At 51.6% G+C, this 25,224-nt stretch overlaps 1 protein-coding gene across 5 annotated transcripts in view; it reads right to left on the reverse strand.

Annotated features, from left to right (window-relative positions):
* The window catches only part of MAEA (macrophage erythroblast attacher, E3 ubiquitin ligase), a 39,855-nt gene extending 15,060 nt beyond the window's left edge, over positions 1-24,795 (reverse strand). For 3 of the 5 annotated variants that reach the window (XM_044768009.2, XM_044768007.2, XM_070506378.1), the window contains exons 1-3: positions 24,644-24,795; positions 3,318-3,500; positions 699-902 (exon numbers count right to left, since the gene is read on the reverse strand). In XM_044768009.2, the coding sequence (XP_044623944.1) occupies positions 699-902; positions 3,318-3,500; positions 24,644-24,712 (456 nt within the window). In that variant the 5' untranslated portion in view covers positions 24,713-24,795. Of the gene's footprint in view, positions 1-698; positions 903-3,317; positions 3,501-7,627; positions 8,011-24,643 lie in introns of those variants that run through there. The other 2 variants (XM_044768008.2, XM_044768006.2) reach the window with 2 other exon arrangements.
* Positions 24,796-25,224: the final 429 nt, after the last annotated feature.

Here is a 25,224-nt window from a genome sequence, read left to right on the forward strand (position 1 = left end):
TGAGGCAGCATCCTGCCCGGGACATGAAGACGATGAAGACACTTCTCTCTGCGGAGGTTCTGCCATCAGAGGTTTCAAAACATGGTCATCTTAGTTCATGTGGGACACAGACATCACCTTACATCTGGACAGGGACAGAGCAGGGGTTGGGGGCAGGCATCTGGGCAACTCTGACCACTGTGGGCCCCCGCCATGGTGGCCGCTGCCCTCAGGGGACCAGGGGGACCACCGCCCAACAGCAGAGGGCAGCCCCCAGCTAAATGGGCCTGACGGCTAGAGAAAGGCGCAACCAGAACTGAGAAAGCCTGGTCAGGGGAGCGAGGTCCCTGAGCCCCAACCCTGCCCCAGGCGGGGACGCTACACCTCTACACCACCCAGGCGGAAAAGCACTGAAGGCCAGAGCAGCATTTATCTCTAGCCGGTACCACGAGTACCACAGAAAGCAGAGCTGGGAAACAAGTGCCACCCTGGAAAAACAACCTAAAACCAATAAAAACAGCCACTGGAGCGCAGCTAGTGTGGACCTCGGGGAAAGGCAGGGGCCTCGACCCCATCAGGGAACTGTGCCCCCCACAGTGCAAACACACACGCCTCGTGCAAACAGGCACGCTCGAGGACAGCGCCTGCACCCGGGAGGCATCACGCACCCTCCCCGCTCCTCATTAGGCCACAGTGAGTGAGCGCGGGCGCCAGCCCACCTCGATGCCGCTCTGCCGCGCCAGCTTCACGGCCGTGTTGTAGTAGCCGCAGCGCAGCAGGTGCTCCACCATCATGCGGTCCATGCGCTTCCTCTTCCACATGCTGGCCGCCGCAGGCTGGTCGCTGCTGTGCTCCTTGAGGTGCTCGATCCTGCGTTTGCACAGCTTGGCGCTCTCATCCTCAGCCTGGATGGACTCTACCGCCTGAGACATGCAGCACAGAGACGCATCAGGACAGGGTGGCAACCAGGCGGCCCCGTCCTGAACATCTACAAGCAGGAGGCCAGGCAGAGTCAGAGGAAAGCTGGGGCATCCCTGGACGGCACAAGGGGGTCAGAGGAAAGCTGGGGCATCCCTGGACGGCATGAGGGGGTCAGAGGAAAGCTGGGGTGTCCCTGGACGGCACGAGGGAATCAGAGGAAAGCTGGGGTGTCCCTGGACAGCACAAGGGAGGTGAGAGGAAAGCTGGGGTGTCCCTGGACGGCACGAGGGAGGTGAGAGGAAAGCTGGGGCGTCCCTGGATGGCACGAGGGGGTCAGAGGAAAGCTGGGGCGTCCCTGGACAGCACAAGGGGGTCAGAGGAAAGCTGAGGCATCCCTGGATGGCACGAGGGGGTCAGAGGAAAGCTGGGGCATCCCTGGACGGCACGAGGGGGTCAGAGGAAAGCTGGGGCGTCCCTGGATGGCACGAGGGGGTCAGAGGAGGAAGGCCCCCCCCCACGCCCACAAGGCACGCACGTGCTCATCTCGTACACTGAGGTGTGTTGGAACCTACCACTCTGGAGTTTCAATCTTCTTTCCAGGATGTAATACATATTCAGCTATACATTCTGCAGCTATGTTGCCAGATACGTATAATTTTAAATTTGTTACAGCTTCTTGACTAATTAAACCATTTATCATTATAAAGTGACTTTCTACCTCTCATAGTACTTTTTTCCTTAAAATCAATGTTGTTCTAAATTAATGCAGCTGGACAGAAATGTTCCATTCCTGCCCTGTCCAAAACAGCAGCCACGCTTCATCACTTGAAGTGGCCACAGCAACTGAGGAACTGAATTCTTAATTTTACTTCATTTAAATGTCACTGGTCACACAGGGCTAGTGGCTACGCACTGGACAGCGCAGGCCCAGAACTGTCTTCTTTCAGCACTTTCCACTATTTTCTGTCCTGCTGTCAAGAAGTCAGCTGTCAGGCAGTTACCGCTTCTTTAGAAGTGGTGTCCTTCCTCTAGCTGCTTTTCAAGTTTTTCTGGCTGTGATCCCTTCAGTTTCACTATGTGAAAACCCTACAAAGGCTTATTTTTGTTTACCCCTTAGGGCTCTGAACTGGTGACTTCCATCAGCTCTGAAAACTTCTCGGTCATTCTCCTCACACCATGCCTACTCCCGCCCACCTCTCCTTCCGGACTCTGGCTGATGTCTCCTGCTCTCTTCCATGCTTTCATCTTTTTACCTCTCTGTGCTGCATTCTAGATAATTTCTTCAGAACTACCTCCCAGTTCACTAATTCTCTCTCTACCTTTGTCTGATTAAGTGTTAAAATGTTTGTTATAAGCAACATTTGAGTTTTTCACTTCAGTTATCATATTTTTCATTTCTTCAAGTTTTATTTGGTTCTTTTTAAACTCTGAATCACTTTTTATACTTCCTGTTTCCTACAGATATTTTTCAGCTGTTGTGTATCCTTTAAACTCAGGAAAGCACAGTATCTGACCTTTTCTATACCTGAAGTCTGCGCAGATCTTTCTGTTGTGTCTGTTGTGCCTTGTGCACCTGGCTGTCTCTGCCCCTGCTGGGGACTGCACTTGAATAATGTGACGCTCAGACTGGGGTTTCCTCCACACCAGAGAACTGTGCCTACTCTGTCAGGCACCTGGAGGCACCACCTGCCGGAGCACTTACACCAGGCTGAAGGTGAGGGCAATGGCTCACCCAGGAGTGCTGAACCCCACTCCAGTGCTCTGTCTGGGGAGTCTGCTCCTGGGGCCCCCTCCCCAAGGGGTAGTGCTATAGGTCCCGCCATCAGGCCCCTCTCCACTGCCCTGGGGTCAGTGGCAGCATGGCCCTCGCAGGGTTCCCATGTGTGGGGCAGCCGAGGCTCTCACCTCCTCTCCTCTCTGATCCCTGCCCTCCAATTCTGGTGATTCCCTTCTGTCTCATGAGCTCTTTGATACATTCAACCAGATGTTTTAAAATATCTTATCACACTTTTTGGGTTGTTCTCAGTGGCATCTTAGTCCAAATGCCCTACCTTTCCCAGACAAAGAAACCCTATGTGCTGTTTTGAGGTGAAATTCTCAAAATGATAAATCAATCTCCTACGCCTCCTGGCCTCCCTGGCCTGGGCTTGGGACGCTTTGGAGCCAGAACAAGCAGCCCTGCAGGAAGAGGAACGTGGGACTGGAAGCCGGCCTGCTGGCCCGACAGAGGCTCAGGTGCACAGACAGCACAGAAGGGGGACGCCTCTCCCACACTTCTGCCGTGGCAGCCCGCCTCTCTACCTCAGGACTTCGTGGCCCCAGGCGTGGCCCAGCTCCCACAGAAGACGGCCCCTTTCCAGCACAAACTGGGCACGTGGGGAGGCTGGGCCGGCAGCAGACCCAGAAGCAGCACTGACCTTCCTTTTGAGGACACTGAGCTTCTCCACCACGCCATCCAGCAGGCTGACCACCGAGTCCACGGCAGGGCAGCTGCTCAGGGTCTTCTCCAGCTCGGCCACCACCATGGTCACGTGGCTCGTCTCACGGTCAATGTTCTTCTGAGCAGCTCGGAAGCGTTTATTCAGTGTTTCATAGGGCACCTAGAGAGAAAGGGGCTGCTGAGATCCACCCCATCAAGTGCCTGCACCGTGTGGGACTGCCGCTCCTTCATCGCACTTTTTGAGGCAAAAGTCTGGGGCTTCTAGTTCTCTAAAAATGTGTCAACTCTAAAATTTGACTCAGACCCACAAAAGGTCTGTGTGAATGGAGGGTCATTCAGGTTCCCGGACAAGGGGACTAAGGCAAAGACGCACGCTGTCCCCAAATCTACAGATACAGTGCAGCCTCTGTGCCTTCCAAAAAACCTTCAAGTGTATGTTGACAAAATAATCCCCAAGTTCATCCAGAACAACAAACAGTTAAGGAAAGGACCACAAAGGAGAGCAGTACCAGGGCTTTAAGTGACCAGATGGGAAAACCCACGGTGAAGCTGTGAGGAGCGGGGTGCTGCAGGGGCGGGACGTGAGAAGACGGGTGGGCACCAGGGCGAGGACGCAGAGAGCGGCACTCAGCTGGACCAGGGCTGCAGAGAGTGAGGGCAGCAACTCACGTGAGAGAGATTACAAGTTCGTCTAACTAAGCTCAGTGAGGGAACACTTGCGTTCCCCCAGGCAGATAGGCAACCTGTTCCCTCCACATGCGTGAAAGTAAGAAACCCACGAAGAACTGTGGCAAGTCCTGGTCACTCTTCCGCCTTCTGGACAGAACTGCTGCTGACACCCTCCTTGGCCCTTCTGTGCTCCAGTGTTCATGGCGACACGACCCAGCTGTGGACCCAGCACTGCCCCCTTGGGGATGCTACGGAAACCCGCTGAAGACGAGGATCCCCCCCCACCATGGAGGCCGCTCACTCAGCACACTGCACTGGGGCAGCAGCTCCCTGCAGGAACCTGCGAGGCTGTCATAGACCAGGCCCAAGGGCACACTTGCGTCCTCAGCCATGCCTGGTGGTGACAGGAAGGACCCACTCCCAGGGGGCACTGCCGGCTCCACCAACACTCGCAGGGCACCAACTGCGTGCCAGGCACAGTGATCGGCAGGGAGGAGACCCAGGCCTGGCTCGGAGCCTGGGCTTCCTGGGGGCAGAGACACCGGGGTGACAGCAGGGACAGGAAGGGCCTGGCCCGGGCCAAGGAGGTGCCACCACAGCAGGACTCTCCCCCAAGACCTGGCAAGGCCGGCACTGTCCTTGCTCCAGCTGCCACTCCCACCCACACCTTGGGTCTTATCGGCCCAAGGGGCCGAACGCCAGTAGACAAGCCCTGTCTGCCACACAGGGAGGCCTCAGCTCCTGGCAGCCACCACGCCAGGACTGAGGCTGATGAACAGGAAATCTCGCACTGTTTAAGGGGCAGGGAGCTCTCAAACCACAATACAGCTAGGAAATTGGACACAGCAGGAGATGGCCTGATGAAGGGCAGCGCCAGGAACTGCCTTCAGCACCAGCCCAGAACCACTGTGGCGACAGGGAGCAGCGCGGGCTCTCCCGGCACGAGGTGACGGCAGCGGCTGCAAGTGATGAGCACCCATTATCAGTTCCCGTGCCCCACGAGCCAGCCTGCCCAGAGCCGTGCAGCTGGCCAGCGTGCTCTGCAGGACCCTCCATCACCCCACTCAGCCCACCCTCACGGATGCTTCCTCCTGAGGATTTGGTATTTCTTGTAAAAAAATGGGGGAGGGAGTCTTTCTTCCTGTCTCCACTGGGTGAGGAAGTCACACTGCAGACAGCCCTCTCCCAGACTGCACTCAGTGCAGGGCCTGGCCCAGCGGAGGTTCTAAACAGACATCGAGTCAATGACCAAAGGAAGGAAGTGCCAACAGCACCAGAGCCCCAGTAGAACGCTCTGGAGGCCCCCACCTCTGCTCTGCCATGGCCCCTGGCGCCTTCCCTGGCATAGGGCTCCCACAGTCGACTCCATCTGAGTGTGTCCCGCCACGAGATGGAATTTCTGGAGTTACGTATGACTTAGTCTTTCCTACCACCACACCAGGGTCTAGTGTACCCACAATGAAGTGACAGGGCTATCCTCAACAGGGAGAGACAGAGCATGCACAACACCCATGTTTCCAAACTGCCACCAGGGAAAGGCGTCTGCAGGTGTCCTCAGCTGCACTGCGGCCCATGCCCCACCAGGTCCATCCTGACTTCATGCCCCCAAGGGCCTTCCCTCACGGTCAGCTCCGTAGTGCGTGGGCAAAGGAAGCCGCGAGTAGATGGCTGGCTGCAGGGACAGATCCCTGTCCTCCACAGGGAAGCCTTAGTTTGCCAAACGCACCTCCAAATAAAACAATACATGTGGCAAACAGACCTGAGCACGTGCGCCCGCTAGACCCCTCCTGGACGAGATGCGGGCAGCTTCTAGAGGAAGAGGCTAGAATCGGGGTTGGTGGCATGCTTAATGACAACTGCATACTCCCTTTGAGAATCAGGGGCTGTTTTTTAAATCCAAGTGTAGACATTAATTTTACTGCTTTGAAAGAGTAAGAGCTCTGAGCTCCGGTTCCAGGACCAAGAACTGGTTCACCAGCTCTGCCCTGACCGACAGGAAGGCCTCCCAGCACGGGGGCACCCCCAGTGCCCCATGGAGACCCCAGGGGCCAGGACTGAAGACCACGCAGGAGTGCGGAAGGCCTGGGAAGGCCCAGCTCCACCACCATCCTCCTCTCCCACCACGGTGGACCCAAGGCCTCAGGAGCCACCACCTGCCCCCGGGGCCCTGCAAACTGTGTGCAAGGATAGTCATGTGCTTCCAATGTGACCAGGACTGACACTTTCATGAAGCACAACCAAGCAGAATTACGAAATAATGAGCTGAAACAAATCCCACGATGCACAATAAACAAAAGATCTAAAGTTTTACTATCACATTCAGGCATTAAAACTAAATTTCAATAAATATAATCAAAACAACCCTAACACAGTAAAAGACACAAAGGCACACGCTGTCAGCTGCAGCACCAGGTGATCACGATGCTCCTGCTCCACACCGAGGAGTAGCTTGCGAGAGCCCCTTTCCACACCCTCGCACCCGCCGTCCTCCCTGCTCCTCAGCACCACGGCCGCCCAGCAATGGGAGAGCCTGCTCCTCGTGGTTAACTGACCCAGTCTTACCGGACCACAGCACAGGGACATGTGGGGGGACATGTCTCAGCCACCCTGCCTTCTGCTCTGTCACCTGAACAGAGAGCTCGCCCCACAGAGCCAGCAGGAACGCAAGGGGACATTCCAAAGCAGCCTCCACAGGCTGGGGACAGCCACTTCTAACTTTAAGGAAGCAGGTGATGCTACAATGCTCATCCTCACTCCATCATCAGTATCCAGTCCCAACAATTCACACTGGAAGGTGACAGTCCAATTTAATTACTTTACGTTTTGATAAAAGGAATCAACTCTGGATCTGGTGCACTTCTGGGGCGCAGTTAACAAAGCCAGAGCACAGAGTTGCTGACAGGCTTGCGGGCCCCCTGTGCTCTTCTACCACATGGCCTGCAACACACGGCCCTGGGGTGTCGCAGCACCATCAATGCTCCAACAGCTGCACACACTCACTGTCACCTGACGCCAGCCCGGCGCCTCCACCCGACTCTGGCCTCCAAACAGCCCTGACCAGCGCTTCCTGCTGCCACTCCTCCCACGCAAGGACCCTCAGGGCCCATGTCCACACACAGGCTCCTCAGGGCTGTGCTTCCAGGCCTCCACCTTCTGCTGCTCACACCTCCATCTGTCCCATGCCCCTACGAGTCTGTCCCGGGCCCCCCACCAGTCTGTTCTATGCCCTCACCAGTCTGTCCCGTGCCCTCATGAGTCTGTCTTGTGCCCCCCACTAGCCTGTCCCGTCCTCCCCACCAGCCTGTCCCGTCCCCCCCACCAGCCTGTCCCATCCTCCCCACCGGTCTGTCCCGTCCTCCCCACCAGCCTGTCCCGTCCTCCCCACCGGCCTGTCCCGTCCCCCCTACTGGTCTGTCCTGTCCTCCCCACCGGTCTGTCCTGTCCTCCCCACCAGTCTGTCCCGTGCCCTCGCCAGTCTGTCCCAGGCCCCCATCAGTCTGTCCCGGAGCCCCCACTAGTCTGTCCCAGGCCCCCCACCAGTCTGTCCTGTCCTCCCCATCAGTCTGTCCCGGACCCCCCACCAGTCTGTCCCATGCTCCCCACCAGTCTGGCCTGCACCTGGAGCTTGGGATGTGGTTCAGGGTCACAGGAGCGAGCAGTACCCCTCCCCACTGCAGGAGTTCCTAGCATTTCCATCCCGTGTGCTCTGGTGTGTGGCTGCTGGGCCAAGTGGCAGTGTCCCATGCCAGTTTCTGTCCCGAGGACACTGGGTGGCTGCCTGGGAAGCTCCTCAGCCTTCTGCCCACGGGGTACCCAGCCCGGGTCCTTGCCTCTCCTGCCTCTCTCCACTGTCCCCTGCTGCTCAGTCACCAACAGCTCCTTCCCAGCTCCTTCTTAAAGGGTTTTTGCCAAATGAAGAAATGGAATTTCAGAAATGCTGAAGATTCTAAACCAAGCCAAACTGCCCTCAAGAACGAGGGCAAAATGACACTTTCAGCTCTGCCGGGACTCCAAGGTCAGCCCCACAAACCCTCTCTGGGAGGAAATTACTCAGCAAGAGTCCTCAGTGAAACACAAATAACAGCACCAAGAGGGAAGATAGCATGAGATGCAAGAAACGGCAGTGAAGAAAGCAAGCAATAAAAGATAAGGTCAGGCCAAAAAAATATGTAGTTAGCCTAAAAGAAAAAAAAGGCATAGCCTAATAAATGGAGATAACATGACTATAAACTTAACAGACTTCGGAAGAATTCCAAAAAAGAGACAAATATTAAAAATATACCCCTAAAAGCACAGGCACAAAGGCAAACGTAGACAAATGGGGCTACAGCAAACCCACAAGCTTCTGCACAGCAAAGGAACCGCCCAAAGAGTGGAGAGGCCCCAGGAGCCGCAGGAGGGACTCGCAAACCGCACAAGTGATGAGGGTGAATGTCCAGAAAGTATAAAGAACTCTGATAACTCAACAGCAGCAAGTCATCTGATCAAAAACTGGGCAGGGCATAGAACAGACATCTCCACATTTCACACGCCAACATGCATATGCGAAGACGCTCAGCATCACTCACCACCAGGGAAATGCAAACCAAATCCACCAGGAGACACTTTTCACACCCAGGAGGACGGCTACTATCCAAAACAGAAACAAGTGCTGGCGAGGACATGCGGAAACTCGAACCCTGTGCACTGCTGGTGGGAATGGAAAATGGTGCAGCTGCTGTGGAAAACGGTATGTAGGTTCCTCAAAAAATTAATGTGATCCACCAATCCCAGTTCTGGGTATACACTCAAAAGAATTGAAAACAAGATCTCAGAGACATTTTCACACCCATGTTCACTGCAGCGCTATTCACAACAGCTAAAACGTGGAAGCAACCTAAATGTCCAGTGATGGATGAATGGATAAAGAAAATGTGGTCCATCCATACAATGGAATATTATTCAGCCTTAAAAAGGAAGGAAATTCTGACACCTGCTACAACATGGATGAACCTTGAAGACAGGAGGCTAATGAAATAAGTCAGAGACAAGAAGACAATTACTGCGCGATTCCACTTATACGAGGCATGTAAAGTAGTCAAACTCTCAGAAACAGAAAGAATGGTGGTTGCCAGGGGCTGGGGGAGGGGAGGATGGGGAGCTCTTATTCAACGGCACAACGGACTGAATGTGTCTCCCTGTAATTCATATGGTGAAATACTAACCTCCAATGTGATAGTACTTGGAGATGGGGCCTTTGGGAGGTAATTAAGTCAGGACGGTTGAGCCCTCATAAACAGGCATAATGCCCTTAAAAGGGACCCAGAGAGCTCTCATTCTCCTTCCATCATGTGAGAACAGAGAGAGAAGTCAGCAGTCTGTAACCTGGAAGAGGGCCTCGCCAAAGCCCGACCATGTGGGCACCCTGATCTTAGACTTCCCCCCTCTAGAACTTTGAGAAACATATTTCTGTTGTTTGCAAGCAGTAATAGTAATTTGTTCTAGCAGCCTGAACTAGCTAAGGAACATGCGTATAGTGTTTCAGCCATGCAAGATGAAAAAGTTCTAGAGACCTGTTGCACAATAATGTTCATGTAGTTAACAGTCCTGTACACTTAAAATGACTAAGACAGTCAATTTTATGTTATGTGTTTTTTACCACAATAAAAAAAATATTCCTAATGACTTTGATAATATATGGACAATGGTGTCCGATCTCAAGACTTACTATAAAGCAACAGCAGTCAAGACAGAGCGGCACTCGCCTCGGAATGCACAGAGACGGATGGAGGGTGCAGAACCCAGAAGCAGAACCACAGGCACGGTCCACTATGCCCAACAGGGAGGTCAGGGCGGAAAGGACTGTCTCTGCAACAATGGTGCCAGGACTGGGTACCTACAGGGGAAAAGGATGGACCTCACGCAATCTGCAAAAATCCCCTGGAAATGGATTATAGATCTAAACATAAAAGCTAAAACTGTAAAATTTCCAGATAGAAACAGAGAGAAAATCTTCACAACCTTGATGCAGGCAAAGATTTCTTATAAGGATACAGAATGCACTAACTATAAAAGAAAAATTGATAAATTAAACCTTATCACAACTAAAATATCTGCTCTTTGAATGACAATTTAGGAATAAAGACAATTTCAGGTTAAGCCGCAGACTGGGAGAAAACATTCACAGTGCACAAACCTGACAAAGGATTCGTATCCAGGCCATACTTAGAACACTTACAACTCAAGACCAAGAAGACAAACAGCCCCATTTTAAAAACAGGCAAAAGCTTTTAACAGAAAGTCACAAAAGGAGATATACACAAGGCTTAATCAGAGAAATGCAAATTAAAGCCACAATGGGATGTGTGAGGGTCAATTTAATGTGTCAACCAGACTGGGCTACATGGTGTCCAGACACTTGGCGAAACCTGATTCTGGATGTGTCTCGAGGAGATCAGCATTTGAAGGGCAGAGTGCGTCAGCAGACTGTTCCCAGTGTGCGGGCTACATCCAATCCACGAAGACCCAACAGAACGAAAGGCTGAGTGAGAGGAAACTCCTGCGCAACTGCAGGCCGGCTTTCAAACGGGAGCCACACCATCGCCTCTCCTGGGTGTCCAGCTTGCTGATGGCAGATCTTGGGATTTCTCAGCCTCCATAAACCCATGAATTCTTCAGGATCAATCTCAAACTCTCTCCCTCCCTCCCCCTCCTCTCTCCCTCTCTATTTCTCCCCTCCTGGTTCTGTTTCTCTAGAGAACCCTGACTGATACAGGATGCTACTGCACGCCAAGAACAGTTCAAGGTGAACAGGCTCCCACCACGCGTTGGCCAGGCTGAGCTCACCTGGCCTCTGTCACTGGCAGTGGGAAGAGTGATCCTCTGGAAAAGAGTTTGGCCGTTTCTTACAAAGGTAAAGATACATCTACCATACCACTCAGAAATTCCAATCCCAAGAGAAACAAACACATAATATCCACAAAGAGACTTGTACAAAAATGCTCACAGCAGTTCTATTCATAATAGCCCAAGACTGGAGCCAACTCAGGCGTTCATCCATGGAGATGGTAAACAAACTGTGGTGTACCCATCCAGTGAGACCTGACTCAGCCATCCAGACGGATGGACCACTGATGTGGGACCACAGCACAGTGAACCTCAAGACAGGCAGAGTGACAGAAGTGAGACACAGAGCACCTGTGGGGGTCTCCATGCAGCGTTCTCACACGGGCAGCCCAGTCAGAGCAGTGGCTCTCCACTGCAGTGACTATTCTCCAGGGGACACTTAGCCACATCTGGAGACATTTTTGATTTGTCACAACTGAGGTGTGCCTGTGAACTTATCAAACCACAAGAGGAAACTAAATGGAACAAATAAAACCTTATCAATCCACCAGAAAGGAAACAACAACAAAAAAAGACAAAAGCATAGGAAATAGAGAACAAAATAAGATGGTGAGGATAAGTCCACAATATTAGTCATCACTGTAAATCTGCAGGGCTATGGAAAGACAAACATTAGAACAAGGGTTTTTTTTTTAAACACCTCTCAGAAACAGAATGAGTAGACAGACAAAAAAATAAATGAAAGGATAAAGCCACAGAGCAGTGCTGTCCAACAGAACTATCACGAGCCACACGTGCCTACAACCTTAAATTGTCTAATACCCAAAGACAGATGGAATTTATTTTAGTATATTTTATTTAACCCAACACATCCCAAACATTTTCACTTGAACACACAATCAACACAAACACAGTCGTCCCTCAGTATCCATGTGGGATTGGTTCCAGAAACCTCTGCCAGTACTGAAGTCCCTTACGTGAAATGGTGCAGTGCAACGAATACAGCTGGCCCTCCTCAGCCATGGTTTCACGTCCACAGATCCAACCAACCTTGGATGGATCCCCAGTTGGTTGAATTCATGGATGCGAAATGCGCAGATATAGAGGGCCGACTAATTATTAGATATTTTACATTCTGTTTTTCTTGGTATGAACACCAAGGTGCATTTTACACTTTGAGCACGTATCAATATGGACCAGCAACAATGTAGGTGCTCAACAGCCACACAGGGCTCAGGGCTGCTGTAATGGATGGTGCGGCTACAGAAATCATACCGTGAGGTCTGGGGAAACTTGGACCTCACACACTGCCAGGGGCGGGGGGTGGCAGCAGGGAGGGGATTTGACAGTAGCTATCAAACTGCACAGGGCCTTCCGATCCTGCTATTCCACTTCTACGGATGGATCCTAAAAACTAACTGCACATGCGTGGACCCGCCTAGCACTGTGCATGAGTGCTCTTTCAGTGTTTATTAAGTTGAATCATACACAAATGCTGATATGTCATTGTTTTTTATTTTACTAATTTTTAAATTGAAGTATAATTCAGATACCATAAAATTTCCCCTTTTAAAGAGTACAGTTTAGGGGCCAGCCCCGTGGCCGAGTGTTTAAGCTCGCGTGCTCCACTTCGGCGGCCCAGGGTTTCACCAGTTCAGATCCTGAGCATGGACACGGCACCGCTCATCAAGCCATGCTGAGGCAGTGTCCCACATGCCACAGCTAGAAATATACAACTATGTACCGGGGGGCTTTGGGGAGAAAAAGGAAAAATAAAATCTTTAAAAATTATAATAATAAGAGTACAACTTAGTGGTTTCTAGTATAAACACAAGGTCATGCAATCATCACCACTATCTACTTCAAGAACATTTTCATCAACCCAAAAGGAAACCCCTTACTTATTGAAGTCCTCCCCATAACAAGGCAACCAACCACTAAGCTACTTTCTTTCTGTAGGGATCTGTCCATTCTGGACATTTCACATGAATGGAATTGTACATCATGTGGCCTTTTGTGTCTGGCATATTTTACTCAGCATAATGTTTTCAAGGTTCATCCATGATGCAGCATGTACTCCATTCCTTTTCATGGCTGAACAGCACTCCTTTATATCAATATACCACATTTGTCTATACATTCATAAGTTGATGGACGTTTTGACTGCTCCCACTTCCCGGTTATTACGAATAAGGCTATGAACATTCCTGTACTGGTTTTCGTGTGGACGTGTCTTCATTTCTCTTGGGGCTGTATCTAGGAGTGGAATTGGTGGGCCATGTGGTAACTCTACATTTAACTTTCGAAGTGCTGCCAGACTGTTCTCCACAGGGCTTCACATCTCACGCCCCTCAGCTGTATGCGAGGATTTGTTTCCCCTTATTCTCATCCAGCACTTGTTCAAGTCCATCTTTCTGACTACAGTCATTCCAGTGGGTATAAAGTCGTATCTCATTGTGGTTTTGATTCAAATTTTACTAACAACTAAGGATGTTGAGCATCTTCTCATAGACTTATATGCTCATACACATATGCCATTTGTATGTCTTCTTTGGAAAAGTCTATTTGAATCATTCACTCATTTTAATTGGGTTATTTATCTTTTTATTGTTGAACTGTAAGACTTCTTTATATATTCCGGACACTAGATCCTTATCAGATATGATTTGCAAATATTTTCTCCCCATTCTGAGTAGTCTTTTCACTTTCTTGATAGTGTCTTTTGAAGCACAAGCTTTTCACTTTAATGAAATCCAATTTATTGATTTTATTTTGGTTTCTCATGCTTGACATCTATGAAACCACCACCTAATCATGAAGATGTACACCTTTGTTTTTAGCTAAACTATTTTTAGCTCTTACATTTAGGTCTTTGAACCATTTTGCGTTAACTTTTGCATATGGTGTGAGGTAGGGGTCCAACTTCATTCTTTTGCATGTGGACATTCAGTTGTCTCAGAATGATTTATTAAAAAGACTTTTCCTTCCCTATTGAATTGTTTTGAGATCCCTGTTTAAAATTTTGTATGGGTTTATGTCTGGACTCCCAATTCTATCCCAGTGACCTATTTTTCTATCCTTCCACCAGTTCCATGGTCTTGATTGCTATAGCCAGTAATCAAGTACTGTAGTTTATAACACGTTTTGAAACCAGGAAATGTGAGCCCTACAACTTGTTCTTTTTCAGGATTGTTATGGGCTGAATGATTGGGTTCCCCAATATTCTTATGCTGAAGCCCTAATCCCCAACGTGATGGTCTTTGGAGGTGGAGCCTTTGGGGTATAATTAGTTTTCGATGAGGTCATGAGCATGGGGCCTCCAAAATGGGATTAGCGTCCTTATAAGAAGAGGAAAAGACCAGTACATCCTTTCTTTCATGTGAGAATACAGTAAGAAGGAGAGGCCCTCACCAGGAATCAAATCTGCTGGCACCCTGATCTCAGCCTTCTTGTCTCCAGAACTGTGAGAAATATATGTGTCTTTTTTTAAGCCATTCAAGTCTATGGTATTTTGTTATAGAGGCCTGGGCCAACTCAGATAATTGTTTTGGGTCCCTTGCATTTCTATATGAATTTTAGAAATGGCTTGACAATTTCTATAAAAGAGTCAGCTAGGATTTTGATATGGATTGTGTTGAATCTGTAGATCAATTTGAGGAGTGCTGTTATCTTTACAGTAAGTCCTATTCCTAAGTATTTTATTATTTTTGGTGCGACTATAAATAAAATTTTTTTCTTAATTTCCTTTTTGACTGTTCATTTCTAAGATATAGAAATACAATTTATTTTTATATCTGATCTTGTAACCTGCAACCTTGCTAAACTAGTTTACTAGTTCTAACAGGTTTGGGGAGGGGGTGGTGTGTGTGTGGATTCCTTAGGATTTTCCATATACAAGATTATTTCATCTGCAAATAGTTTTACTTCTTCCTTTCCAATCTGAACGCCTGTTACTTCCTTTTCATGCCCAACTTCCCTGATTAGAGCCTCCAGGACAATGCTGAATGGCAGTGGTGACAGTGGGCATCCTTGTCTGATCCTGGGAAAGTTTCAGTCTTTCTCCAGGAAGCATGAGGTCAGCTGTGTTTTTTCCATAGATGCCCTTTATTAGGTTGAGGAGGTTCTCTTCTCTTCCTAGTTTGCTGAGTATTTTTATCACGAAAGGGTGCTGGATTTTGTCAAGTGCGTCTTTCTGTGTCTACTGAGATGATCAGGTGGGTTTTGTGCTTTATACCATCAACATGGTGTAGTATGCTGAGTTTCACTTGTTGAACCAACCTTGCATTCCTGGGGTAAACCGCACTTAGTCACGGTACATACTCCTTTTTATATGTTGTCAGATTCAGTTTTCTAGCATCCTGTTGAGGATTTTAGCACCTATATTCATTCATAAGGAATACTGATCTGTAGTTTCTTGTGATATCTTTGTCTGGTTTTGCTATCAGGGTAACACTAATCTCACAGAATGAACTGGGAAATCTGCCTTCCTCTCCTTTTTTGGGAAGAGTTTGTGAAGGATGAGTGTTAATTCTTCTGTAAACATTTAATAGAATTCACCAGTGAGGTCATCTGGTCCTGGGCTCTTCTTTACGGGAAGCGTTTTGAATCTCTACATGTTACAGGCCCATTCAGCCATCACTTTTTAACCCACAAAATGGCAATTTTTATGGTTCAACTCAACACATTTCTCCTTCTCCCCATTTTCTGTCTGTGCTTGTTCCCCAACACTCCACAAGGAAGACAGGTCTCAGGACTTTCTCATCAATTTGAATTAGCTCTTTATGGCTCATATGTGGTGGATTTTAAAAAGTTTGTTATCTGCTTTTAAATTCTGTTTTTATTTTATCTGACTATATCAAACATTTAAATTTGTATTAATCAAATCTACTCAAGTTTTCCTTGGTAATTTGTTGCATTACAGCTTTTAAGATCAGAGGATTTCTCCATTTAGTTAGCTGATGTTAAATTTTATTTCCTCCAGTATATCTTTCCCCTTCAGTGATTCACAAAAAGTAATCCTTCCTGTTTTCATAACTGCAACAGAATCTGGCAAACACCCTAAGTGGACACTTGTATGCAACATCTGTACTTTCATCCACTCTACAGCAACCCTCCCACACTCTGTCATGCATTTCTTCAAACCTTCTCCACTGTTTGCTGTGGGTTTTCTGACAGCATTTGCTGACAAAGAAATGCATTTTAGTTTGTCATCATGTTTTCAGCCATTTTTACCAGCACAGGAAGGAAGTATTTCCCCAATGGCATGAGGCTTTTTATCTTTCATAACTAAGAAACCTCAGAAGAGGTTTCTAAATATTTGTCAAAAAGCTAAAAACATCTTCTCAAATGTTGGGTTGAGCCCTAAATGGCAGTATACATCCCTCTATTCCTGGAGAGCTGTCTCATGCTCTGGTGTATGGCATGGGACTGGCTCACAAATCATAGTGGCTTCATGCTATCCTGAGCTGACCTCCGCAAGCAGAGCATACACCCTGAGGGAGGCTCACCAAGGACAGGAGTGGTTTGAATGCCCTATTTTAAGCAGGCTTCTTGAAAAATGACATTTTTCTAGGGGGTGTAATGAGATAAGACTTTTCACTTCACACAGTGGCGGACAAAGCTGGAGGTGGGAAGAGCACTGTCGGCACCTCTGCGCTCTCCTCCCGGTGCTTGCACAATCATCTCATCTCATCTGCAATCGGCTGGTTACTTACACAAATCTTTTCAAGCCACTGGACCATTTTAGAAAGGGCAGCAGACGTAAAACAACTGAAGCTGCAATCCTGAGTCAGCTGTGCACACACAATGCAGCATGGCGCCAGCCGCTGGAGCGAGCGTGATGGGGAGCACAGGGCACACTCTGCACGGCGAGCGCCCTCACCCCCCGTGACGGCTCATCGACCAAACACAACAAACCAACCATGAGCGGGCACCAGTGTCGATCTGTATGCATAACACCAGCAAAACCTGCTTTCTCACTTTTCAGACAAATTACATAAACAGAAGCCAGCAGTTTTGCAACAAGTTTGTTACTTTAGGAGTTTCATACCCAACTCTGGTGTCTAGCCAGGTCCAGCCCTTCTTGGTGCCTCCTTTATTTTAAGTAAGAGATATCTGGTCAAGCACACAAAGAAGTCAGATGCTATCTTTAAAGTTGTCATTTGTATTTTCCAACAGAAACATGATACTCTGCTGAGCCCAGTCTTCCTTCAGGTCCTCACTAAGAAACCAATGCTGTGTCTCCTTCAGTGTCCACGGCATCGCCTGGTCAGATTAATCCTGATATTGTATTTCTGTTGCTAGGTTCTCCTGAATGGGTATTTTCCCATTACATGCTTTAACGGGTTATTGCTGTTATACAGAAAAGTGACTGATTTTTGTGCACTTATCATGTACCCAGTTATTACGTTGATCTTTCTCAATAATTGTGATCATTTTCCAGTTAGTTTGTGTTTTCTGGGTACATAAACATGTTACGTCTCATCCATTCTAATAGTTACATTTACCTCTATTTCAATTCTTACTGTTTTGAACAGAACTGCCAAAATAGTATTTAACGGTTCATTTGTCAACTGAAGAACTATCTCTTCTCTGCCCTCCACAGAGCTTATAATCGCCATGGTTAGAAACAGACAAAGAAGCAAAATACAGTATGTCAGATGCCAGGAACAGCAAAGGAGAAAAACAGAGCAGAAGAGGGAGATGGTGGGGCTCCCAGTGTAAATCAGGTGATCTCACTGAAAAGGTGATACCTGAGCAAAAATCAGAGACGGTGAGAAAACGAGCCACATGGACATCTGCTCAGAAAGGATTCTGGGCAGAGCACACAAGTGCAAAGGCTCTGAGATCCCCTCTGCTGGGAGGCTATTGTGGCTAAGTGCCCAAGGGGAGTAGGGGGCGGAGGGGGAGGGCAGAAGGAGGAGGAGGAGTGGCTGAGAGCTTGGGAGGAACCATGTGAGGGTGGCATCCTGGGAGCCAAACAGAACCGTGTTTCCAGGAGGAGGGGTGATCAGTGGTGCATGCCGTGAGAGGTGGTGACAGTACCGAGAGACACCATGGGGGACTTGAGCAGCACCATGGGGTCACACGGAGGCCCCGGCCAGAGCACTGCCAGGGAGCAATGGGGCAAACCCAGACACGAAGCCACTCAAGAGACCAGGAGGCAGCTGGTGTGCAGATGGGGGTCCCTGCAGGTGTCGTCCACTTGTCAACTAGAAGGTAACAGCATGTTTACATCCTCAGATCATGGACAGGGCGGTCCGCACATCCTCAGATCATGGACAGGGCGGTCCCGCACATCCTCAGATCATGGACAGGGCGGTCCCGCACATCCTCAGATCATGGACAGGGTGGTCCCACACATCCTCAGATCATGGACAGGGCAGTCCCGCACACGAACAGAGAGTTGCAGATAACTCCCCACAAGGACAGGGACTCAGTGAGTGCAGGCCAGGGTTGAAACTGTCAGTCACTTCTCCACGGAAGAGAGGGCAGGGAGCTGAAGCTGTACTGTGCAGGGGAGGAGAATATGCCAACCCAAAATATGCCATTTTGGCATATTGATTATTTTGAATTAAAATTACTTAAGAAACAGCCAGTATAAGAAGGAGACTCTGACCCTCCTTTGTCCCCCTAAAAGCAGGAAATAAATCTCCCAGGTGAGAGAGATCCTTCCTGACGGCCGAGAAGGCTGTGTAAACAAAACCTGTTACTTCCTCACTAATTTACTACCTCAAGCCCAAACCTCTTTGCCTTGTCAATTCTTCACAATTCATTGTTTTTCTGTCTAAAACGTCTAAAACTTGCCTGCTTTGGTCACTTCTTTGAGTCTTGTATTTTTACGGGCTCCTGTCCATATGAAATTAAATTTATTTTTCTCCTGTTAATCTGTCTTATGCCAATTTAATTATTAAGCCAGCCAAAGAACCCAGGAGGAAGAAGGGAAAAGCCTTCTGCCCCTACAAGCGCAAGGGCATGTGGGCTGGAGGAGAGGATGAGAAGGAGAGTCAGAGGCTGCCACACCCGAGGGCCAAGTGGGCCTGGGCAGAGTGTGACGGACAAAAGGGAGAGCAAACGTCTAAGGAATTCTCCAGCCACACAGAGGGGAAGCCCACTCGGCCAACTCTTTGCTGTGCCTCCTGCAAGCCAGGCGCTCCTACAGGTGCTGGGGGTGCAGCACAGCCACACACAGCCCTCCTGAAGGAGCCGATGTTCTGACAGGCATCTGACAGAAACAATGCAGACAGATGGAGCCAGACGGTGATCAAGTGATAAAGAGAACCAAACAGGAAAAGGGACAGCGCAGCAGGAGCCACAAACCCCAGCCCCATCCAGGACCAGGGCAGCCACAGGCCAGCAACAGGTGGCTTGTTAAGGTCCCTTTGAAGCTAGAAAGGGCTAACCCCCAAGCTCTGGTCTCTGAATTCAGATAAATGCAGAACAGCACTTCAAGAGGCCCCACAAAGGGAGCTGGCACGTTCCCCATCCTCGCTGCCCCTGCCGCGACGCCTGGAGCCACAGCAGCCAATGTAGACAAGGAAGGGCTCATAGAAAGATCTGGGAAACGTGGGAGACAAGAGCATCGCTGGGCTTTGACTGAGCCCTGAGCGGTGGCAGGAAGATGCCGTGTCACCAGAGATGGGCTGGCTGGGAGCCGAGGAGCAGGTCTGGGCAGGGCAGGCCAAGAGCAGGTGCTGCTGAGTTTCACACGTCCGGTTTCCATGCACCTCCCCAACATGTGAAGAGACCCAGGAGACGGCTACCTAGTAAGGTGGGAGTTGGGGAAGAGACCTGGCTCGAGGTGGGAATGTGGGGATGTAAGCAGAGACCTCCCCAGAGCGAGCTGGTGACGGGAAGACTGAAAAGATCCCCACACTGGAAGACGCAGAGGAAACAGCAAAGGAGAGTGAGGAGAATGGAGAGAACAGCGCCCTGGAGGCCAAGTGAAGGAGCGATCACCTGGGGACTGGACACATTAGCAACATCACATTGACGGTGACCTCTATGACTGCATTTTGGTGAAGTACAGCAAAAATCCGGACTCACAGACCATGAAGAACAACACAGGAGGTGGGGGCAGAGCAAAGCAGCAGCAGCTGGAGAAGGACACAGGCCAGGGAGGGGTCTGGTTTGAGATGGCGCAATTAGAGCCAGGTGCACACTGACAGAACCCAGTGGAAAGGGGGAAACTGAGGGAGGAGAGAGAACCAAGTGCTGGAGCTGCCGGCAAGAAGGGGAGGGCTCCGAGCACCAGCTGAAGGTCAAGGGGCAGCTGACCCACAGGATGGGCACAGGTGCAGTGAGTTTGGGGCTGTCGTGACAGGAAAGTGGGCAAGGAGGCGGGGCCCCAGGCGGCTGTGCGCTTGGAGAGAAGGCTGGAGAGGGTGCGTCTGAGAGCACCACATGGGAGCACGCGGGGTCCACGGCCAGCGAGACCATCAGCACAGCTGGGTTCCCCATTCAGTCGCATTCAGCTGAATGGTTCAGCTATTCAACTATTTAGTTACATTTAGTTATCAGCTATTAGTTTGTAGTCATTGAAACAGTAGATAGTTCTTCTTTTCAGAAACTTTTCAAAATAATGGTCCCCAGGTATAAAGATTCTAAAACAACGTACAGCTGACAACAGCCAAGAGTCACCCCTGCAGGAAATGTGCCCCACCCCGTTCACGTCAGCACACACACCCCTCCCCTAAAGCCCAAGGAGGATGCCATGTCACCGAGCTTGAAGTGCACACACTGCTGGCCTCCTCTCTTCTCTGGTGCCCACTGGTCTTCCCAGCTTGCTTCCCATTCCTCCTGACCTGCACCCACAGTCCACTCGCTGGCCCAGGCACTCAGCGGCCCTGCCATCAGAACCTCTTTGCATGGCTGTGAGAATACCCTGAGCCACACTGCTCCAACGGGACTGTGCCCACGATGCTAGGGTCTGCCAAGACTTCAACACAGCCCACGAAGCTTCTCCCCAAAATACAGTTCCCCCAGTCACGCACTAAAGCCACTGCATCCACCCCTGTGGGTCCCCACCCCTCCCACACTCGTCTTGACTTTATCACAGTCAGTAAAGGCTCTGAAATGTTTGTGTTCACTTGTTGAAGGCCTCCCTCCCACCAAGTGTAGCTGCACCAGGCAGGGACCTTCCTTGTCTTGTTCTTCGCGACATCCCAGCGCCTCCAGCAGCACCCACACAAGGTTCTCAAAGAGCTGCCGAGGGAGCGTGTACTGAAGGAGCGCGTGGGCACCAGTGTCTGGACCTCAGCTTTGTGGCCGGCGCCACGCCCTCTCTGTGCCTCATTACTGCGTACTGTCAAACGGAGGCACCAACAGCACCTGCCCTCTAGGTTTGCTCTGAGGATTCTAAGAGAGCAGATGGGATGCGCTCAGCTACCACAGTCACTACAGACCCTGAAGCTAGGGGTCCGAAAAGTGTGTGTGTGCGCACGCGCGTGTGCACAGCGGGCCACACAGCTCCCTGCCAGCTGCTGTTACCACATGCCCAGGGCTGCAGTGAGCACAGCCTCTAACTCAGCCCATCTGTCACAGAGAACTGGGTATCAGAAAGCCCTTTCCTCTCTGACTTGAAATTTGTTTAAAATACTAATAATACTTAAAAACACAAACAGCCTGCAGCTAGCAGGGAACCCAGTCTCACACCGGTCTGTGCCTATCCAGGAAGGCCCAGGCAAGAGGTCAGCCACACTCCAGCACCAAGAGGACACACCAGCCAAAGGGGCTCGTTTGCATGTCAGATATACAACGAATGGTGTGAAAGACAGAAAGAGAGAAGGCTGGGTGGATGCACATGGTGGGCATGGCTCTCCTGAAAAGGAGGTGTTTCAACTGTGCTCCAGATGTGGCAGTATTCTGGAAGGCCACAGGCAGCACGAGGCTCCTGCAGGGGACAGCAGACAGTGCTCTGAGGGGCCGACAGGCTGAGCCTGGGAAGACGGAGGGCACTGCGAGTTAAGTGCCCACGGGCCAGAGGACCGGTGTCTTCAATGTAATATAGTTGTCCTCTGAGGGAGGGACTGGTTCACTCTGTAAGTCAAAAAAGCTAAAGTAAAAAGAAGTTAAGATCCAGCCTACGGCCACCAACGAGGACCAGCACACCTGGGATCAAGACACAGCACGCACTTGTCTGTCTATCAGTGTTTCTTACTTGAGAACAAGATCCCCCAAACCCAGCCAAGACCAAGTCTGGAAAACTACACTGAAAGTTTTAACTTCAGGCATATAATTGGCACCCAAACTTTCTAGGACAAGTACAAACCCAGGCTTTGCAACTGCAGGGCAGTACCTGCTCAACAAGACTGTCACCAAGCTCAAGGCCAAAAGTGTAAACATTCTTGTAGAGAATGGACAGACGCAGGAGAATATGCCTGTAGACTCAGGAGCAGGCCCTGCGCTCCACAGCCCGCCTCAGGTGAGGAGGAGAGGACAGCTGCGAGGGGCACTGAGCTGGGTGGAGCGGGGGACGCCCCGGCTGAGCGAGCACGAAGGTGGGCCCAGATGAGACCAAGGAGAGGAGTCAGCGTCCAGAGCCAGGTCTCCTGGTGACCAATGCCAGGCCCCTTCCGCTGGGCTGTGCAGGCTCCCTCCTGATTTGGAGCTGGGCGGGCAGTGAGGAGAGGGGCCGGGTTGGAGCACGCTGGCAGCAGCACCTCAGGGCCGCTCCACTCCTCCCACCTCACCAGGAAGCAAGAGCGGATGGGCTCGCCAGGTACCCAAGGCTGTGAGGAACCCGCACACCGGGAGCTGCCAACCCTCCCGAGCGAGGACTCCCCAGCACGTCTGAGGAGGACCTGCCGTCAGGAAAGCAGTGGGGGTTCGGTCCAGCACACACCCGCTGATGACCTGGTAGGAGAACTCGCCCTCAACTGCAGAAGCACAGCACGCGCCGTGGGCTCTTCAGCGTTCTGATCCTCTACTAACAACGCTTCCGAATCAAGGAGCCCTGTCCCCCTGTGCGACTTCCTCATCATCCACTAGGAATTACTCCTGAAAACCTCCAGGAAAAAAAGTGAACTCAGCAGTGACTCAGGTGTCAACAGAATAGAGGAATTCTTACATGCGATCTACACCATCTGCAGAGAAAATGGTGGAAGGAGCTTCTCCAACTGCAAAACTTCTGCTTTAAAATCATTCTAAAAAAGAAGTAAAACTTCTGGCAAAAAAAATCTGGCAAGCTCACTTGAAGTGACATCCTAATACTTCTTTACCTGACGAGCACCTGCATAGCTGTTTTCATCAAAGGCTATTTAATAACTCTGGAACGCAAATCACATTCGTGGTCATGAAACGACAGAGGAGGACTTGAAAGAGAAACACTTTCCCGTCTGATGTTGCCCATAGTCACCAGCCAGGACAAAAAGACGAACCCCACAGTTCTGATGTCTGAACCTTCTTGTCTGTCAGTTTAAACGACAGGCCTGAGGTGGGCTGAGTGAGACAAAAGGCCAGCAGTTAACAATCCCCTCGGTGCCTCTTTTTTTGCGGGCAGCAGGGGTAAACACCAAAGCAGGTGAAGCTTAGTTGGGGGAGCTTCAGGCAGCAGGGTACCACGGCCTCTCTGGGCTGCAGGGTCTTCACAGAGTTGAGTCTAAAAACACCAACCACCTACATCTTGAAGGGGTCTGGCAAACAGGAGTCTGAACATGGAGGCAGCACCCCCCTCCCCTCCCTTCGTTAGTGAGGCGCTGCACACTGCTCAAACGCTGGTTAACAGCAACAGAGCCTGCTGCTGCCGTCCTGGGAAGACCACACAGCAGGGCAGTCTGACTCCAAAGGGCACCTCCTAATGGGTGCCAGCACTGTTCTCAGCAATATGGAGTCCCTCATTTCACCCTGAGGTGACACAGGTGCTATCGTTACCTACGTTTGACAGGAGGAAACGATCTCAGAGCCGTTACACAAAGGGGGCAGGATTCAAACCCCCGCAGGCTGGCTCAGAGCTCGCAGCAACCCAGCCACTCTGCACCCACCACCACCTGTCACCACCGAGGTGGACTGGGACGCTGGGGTCCTCGGGAGGAGAGCAAAGCTGCCCAGGCCCCAAGAAAGGACCCAGAATCAGGAGTGCTCAGCCACGGCTCTCCTGGGAACGTTATGACCTTGATCTTTAAGGAATTTATTCCCAGGCGTTTCATTCTAGTCAATCACCGTCAAACCCTCCACTGACCAGAGAAGGAGCAAGTCAGGCCCTTCTAACAGGAACGCCAATTTCATCCTAATGGAATGCGCCTTGGCCAAATGACCGTCCAAGGTCATACAACCGGCAACCGAGTGGCAAGGGCGGTATTTCAGGTTTGGTGACGCCCGCAACCCGGGTTCCCCTTAGGTCGCTAGGTCTGTGCTCGCAGCTTCCCTAATGAGTGACTGGCAACCAGCACACCACCATCTTCTGCACCAAGCTTCCGGAAAGACAGCTGGACACCCGGGCCGGGCGCCCGCGACCCCGCACCCCGGGACCCCGGCCTCCACCCCGGCCCGGGTCACCAGCCCGCCCACCGCCGGGCTGTCCTAGGGGCGGCTCATTCTCTGCCGAGGACCCAGGCGCCGCAGTCGGGCTCCGGCGGCGAAGCGGGGCGCTGGGCGGACGCGCTCCCCGCCCTGCCACGAGGCCCTCGCAGGCCGGGCGGGGCAGGGACGGCCACACGCCGCACGCGCCCGGCCCGCGGGCCCCGGCGCCCCAGCCCCCGGGCAGCCTCCAGTCACCGGGACCCCGCCGCCCCGGGAGCCCGGCCCGCAGGCCCGCGGCCCCGCCCCTGCCCCGCGGCCCCGGCCGGTCGGCCGTCCCGCCCGCGAGCCCACCTTGAGGGTCGGGTACTCCTGCACCTTCAGGGTCATGGACAGCTGGGCGGCCGACTCCTGCACCGCCATCTTGAATCGGCCAAAACAGTAGCGGGCGGAGGGGGAGCGCCGCGCGGCACGCCGGGTAGTGACGTCGCGGGGCGGGGCGGGGCGGGCCCGCGCGGCCGCACCAATCGCGTCCGCCCACCGGCCTGGCGGCGGAAGAAGGCGCGGCCGCGGCGTGCGCGCCGAGAGGCGTCCGGCCCGACCAATCACCGCCGGCCTTCCCCCGTTCAGCCAATCAGCAGGAAGCCCGGCTGGGCGGGTCCCTCCTTGAACTGGCGGCCGGGCCGGGGACCTCGAGGGGCGTGGCTGTCGGGCCGCTGGGACCCCGCGGGGCGGCCACAAGGGCGGCCCGTTGTGGCCGTGACCCCCGCGGCGCTGGTCCCCGGTGGCCGCGTGGCCCGTGGTGCTGGCCCCGGGGCCTGCCGGCCGACTGCCCTCCAGCGGCCGTCCCCGGGCGAGGCTGTCCTGCCGGGAGCCGGGCTGCTACCCGGACCGCGGAGGCCGCGCGTTGAAATCGGGCGCGGAGCAGAACGCGG

This window comes from Equus asinus, chromosome 3 (assembly GCF_041296235.1).
Source record: "Equus asinus isolate D_3611 breed Donkey chromosome 3, EquAss-T2T_v2, whole genome shotgun sequence".
Lineage (NCBI taxonomy): Eukaryota > Metazoa > Chordata > Mammalia > Perissodactyla > Equidae > Equus > Equus asinus.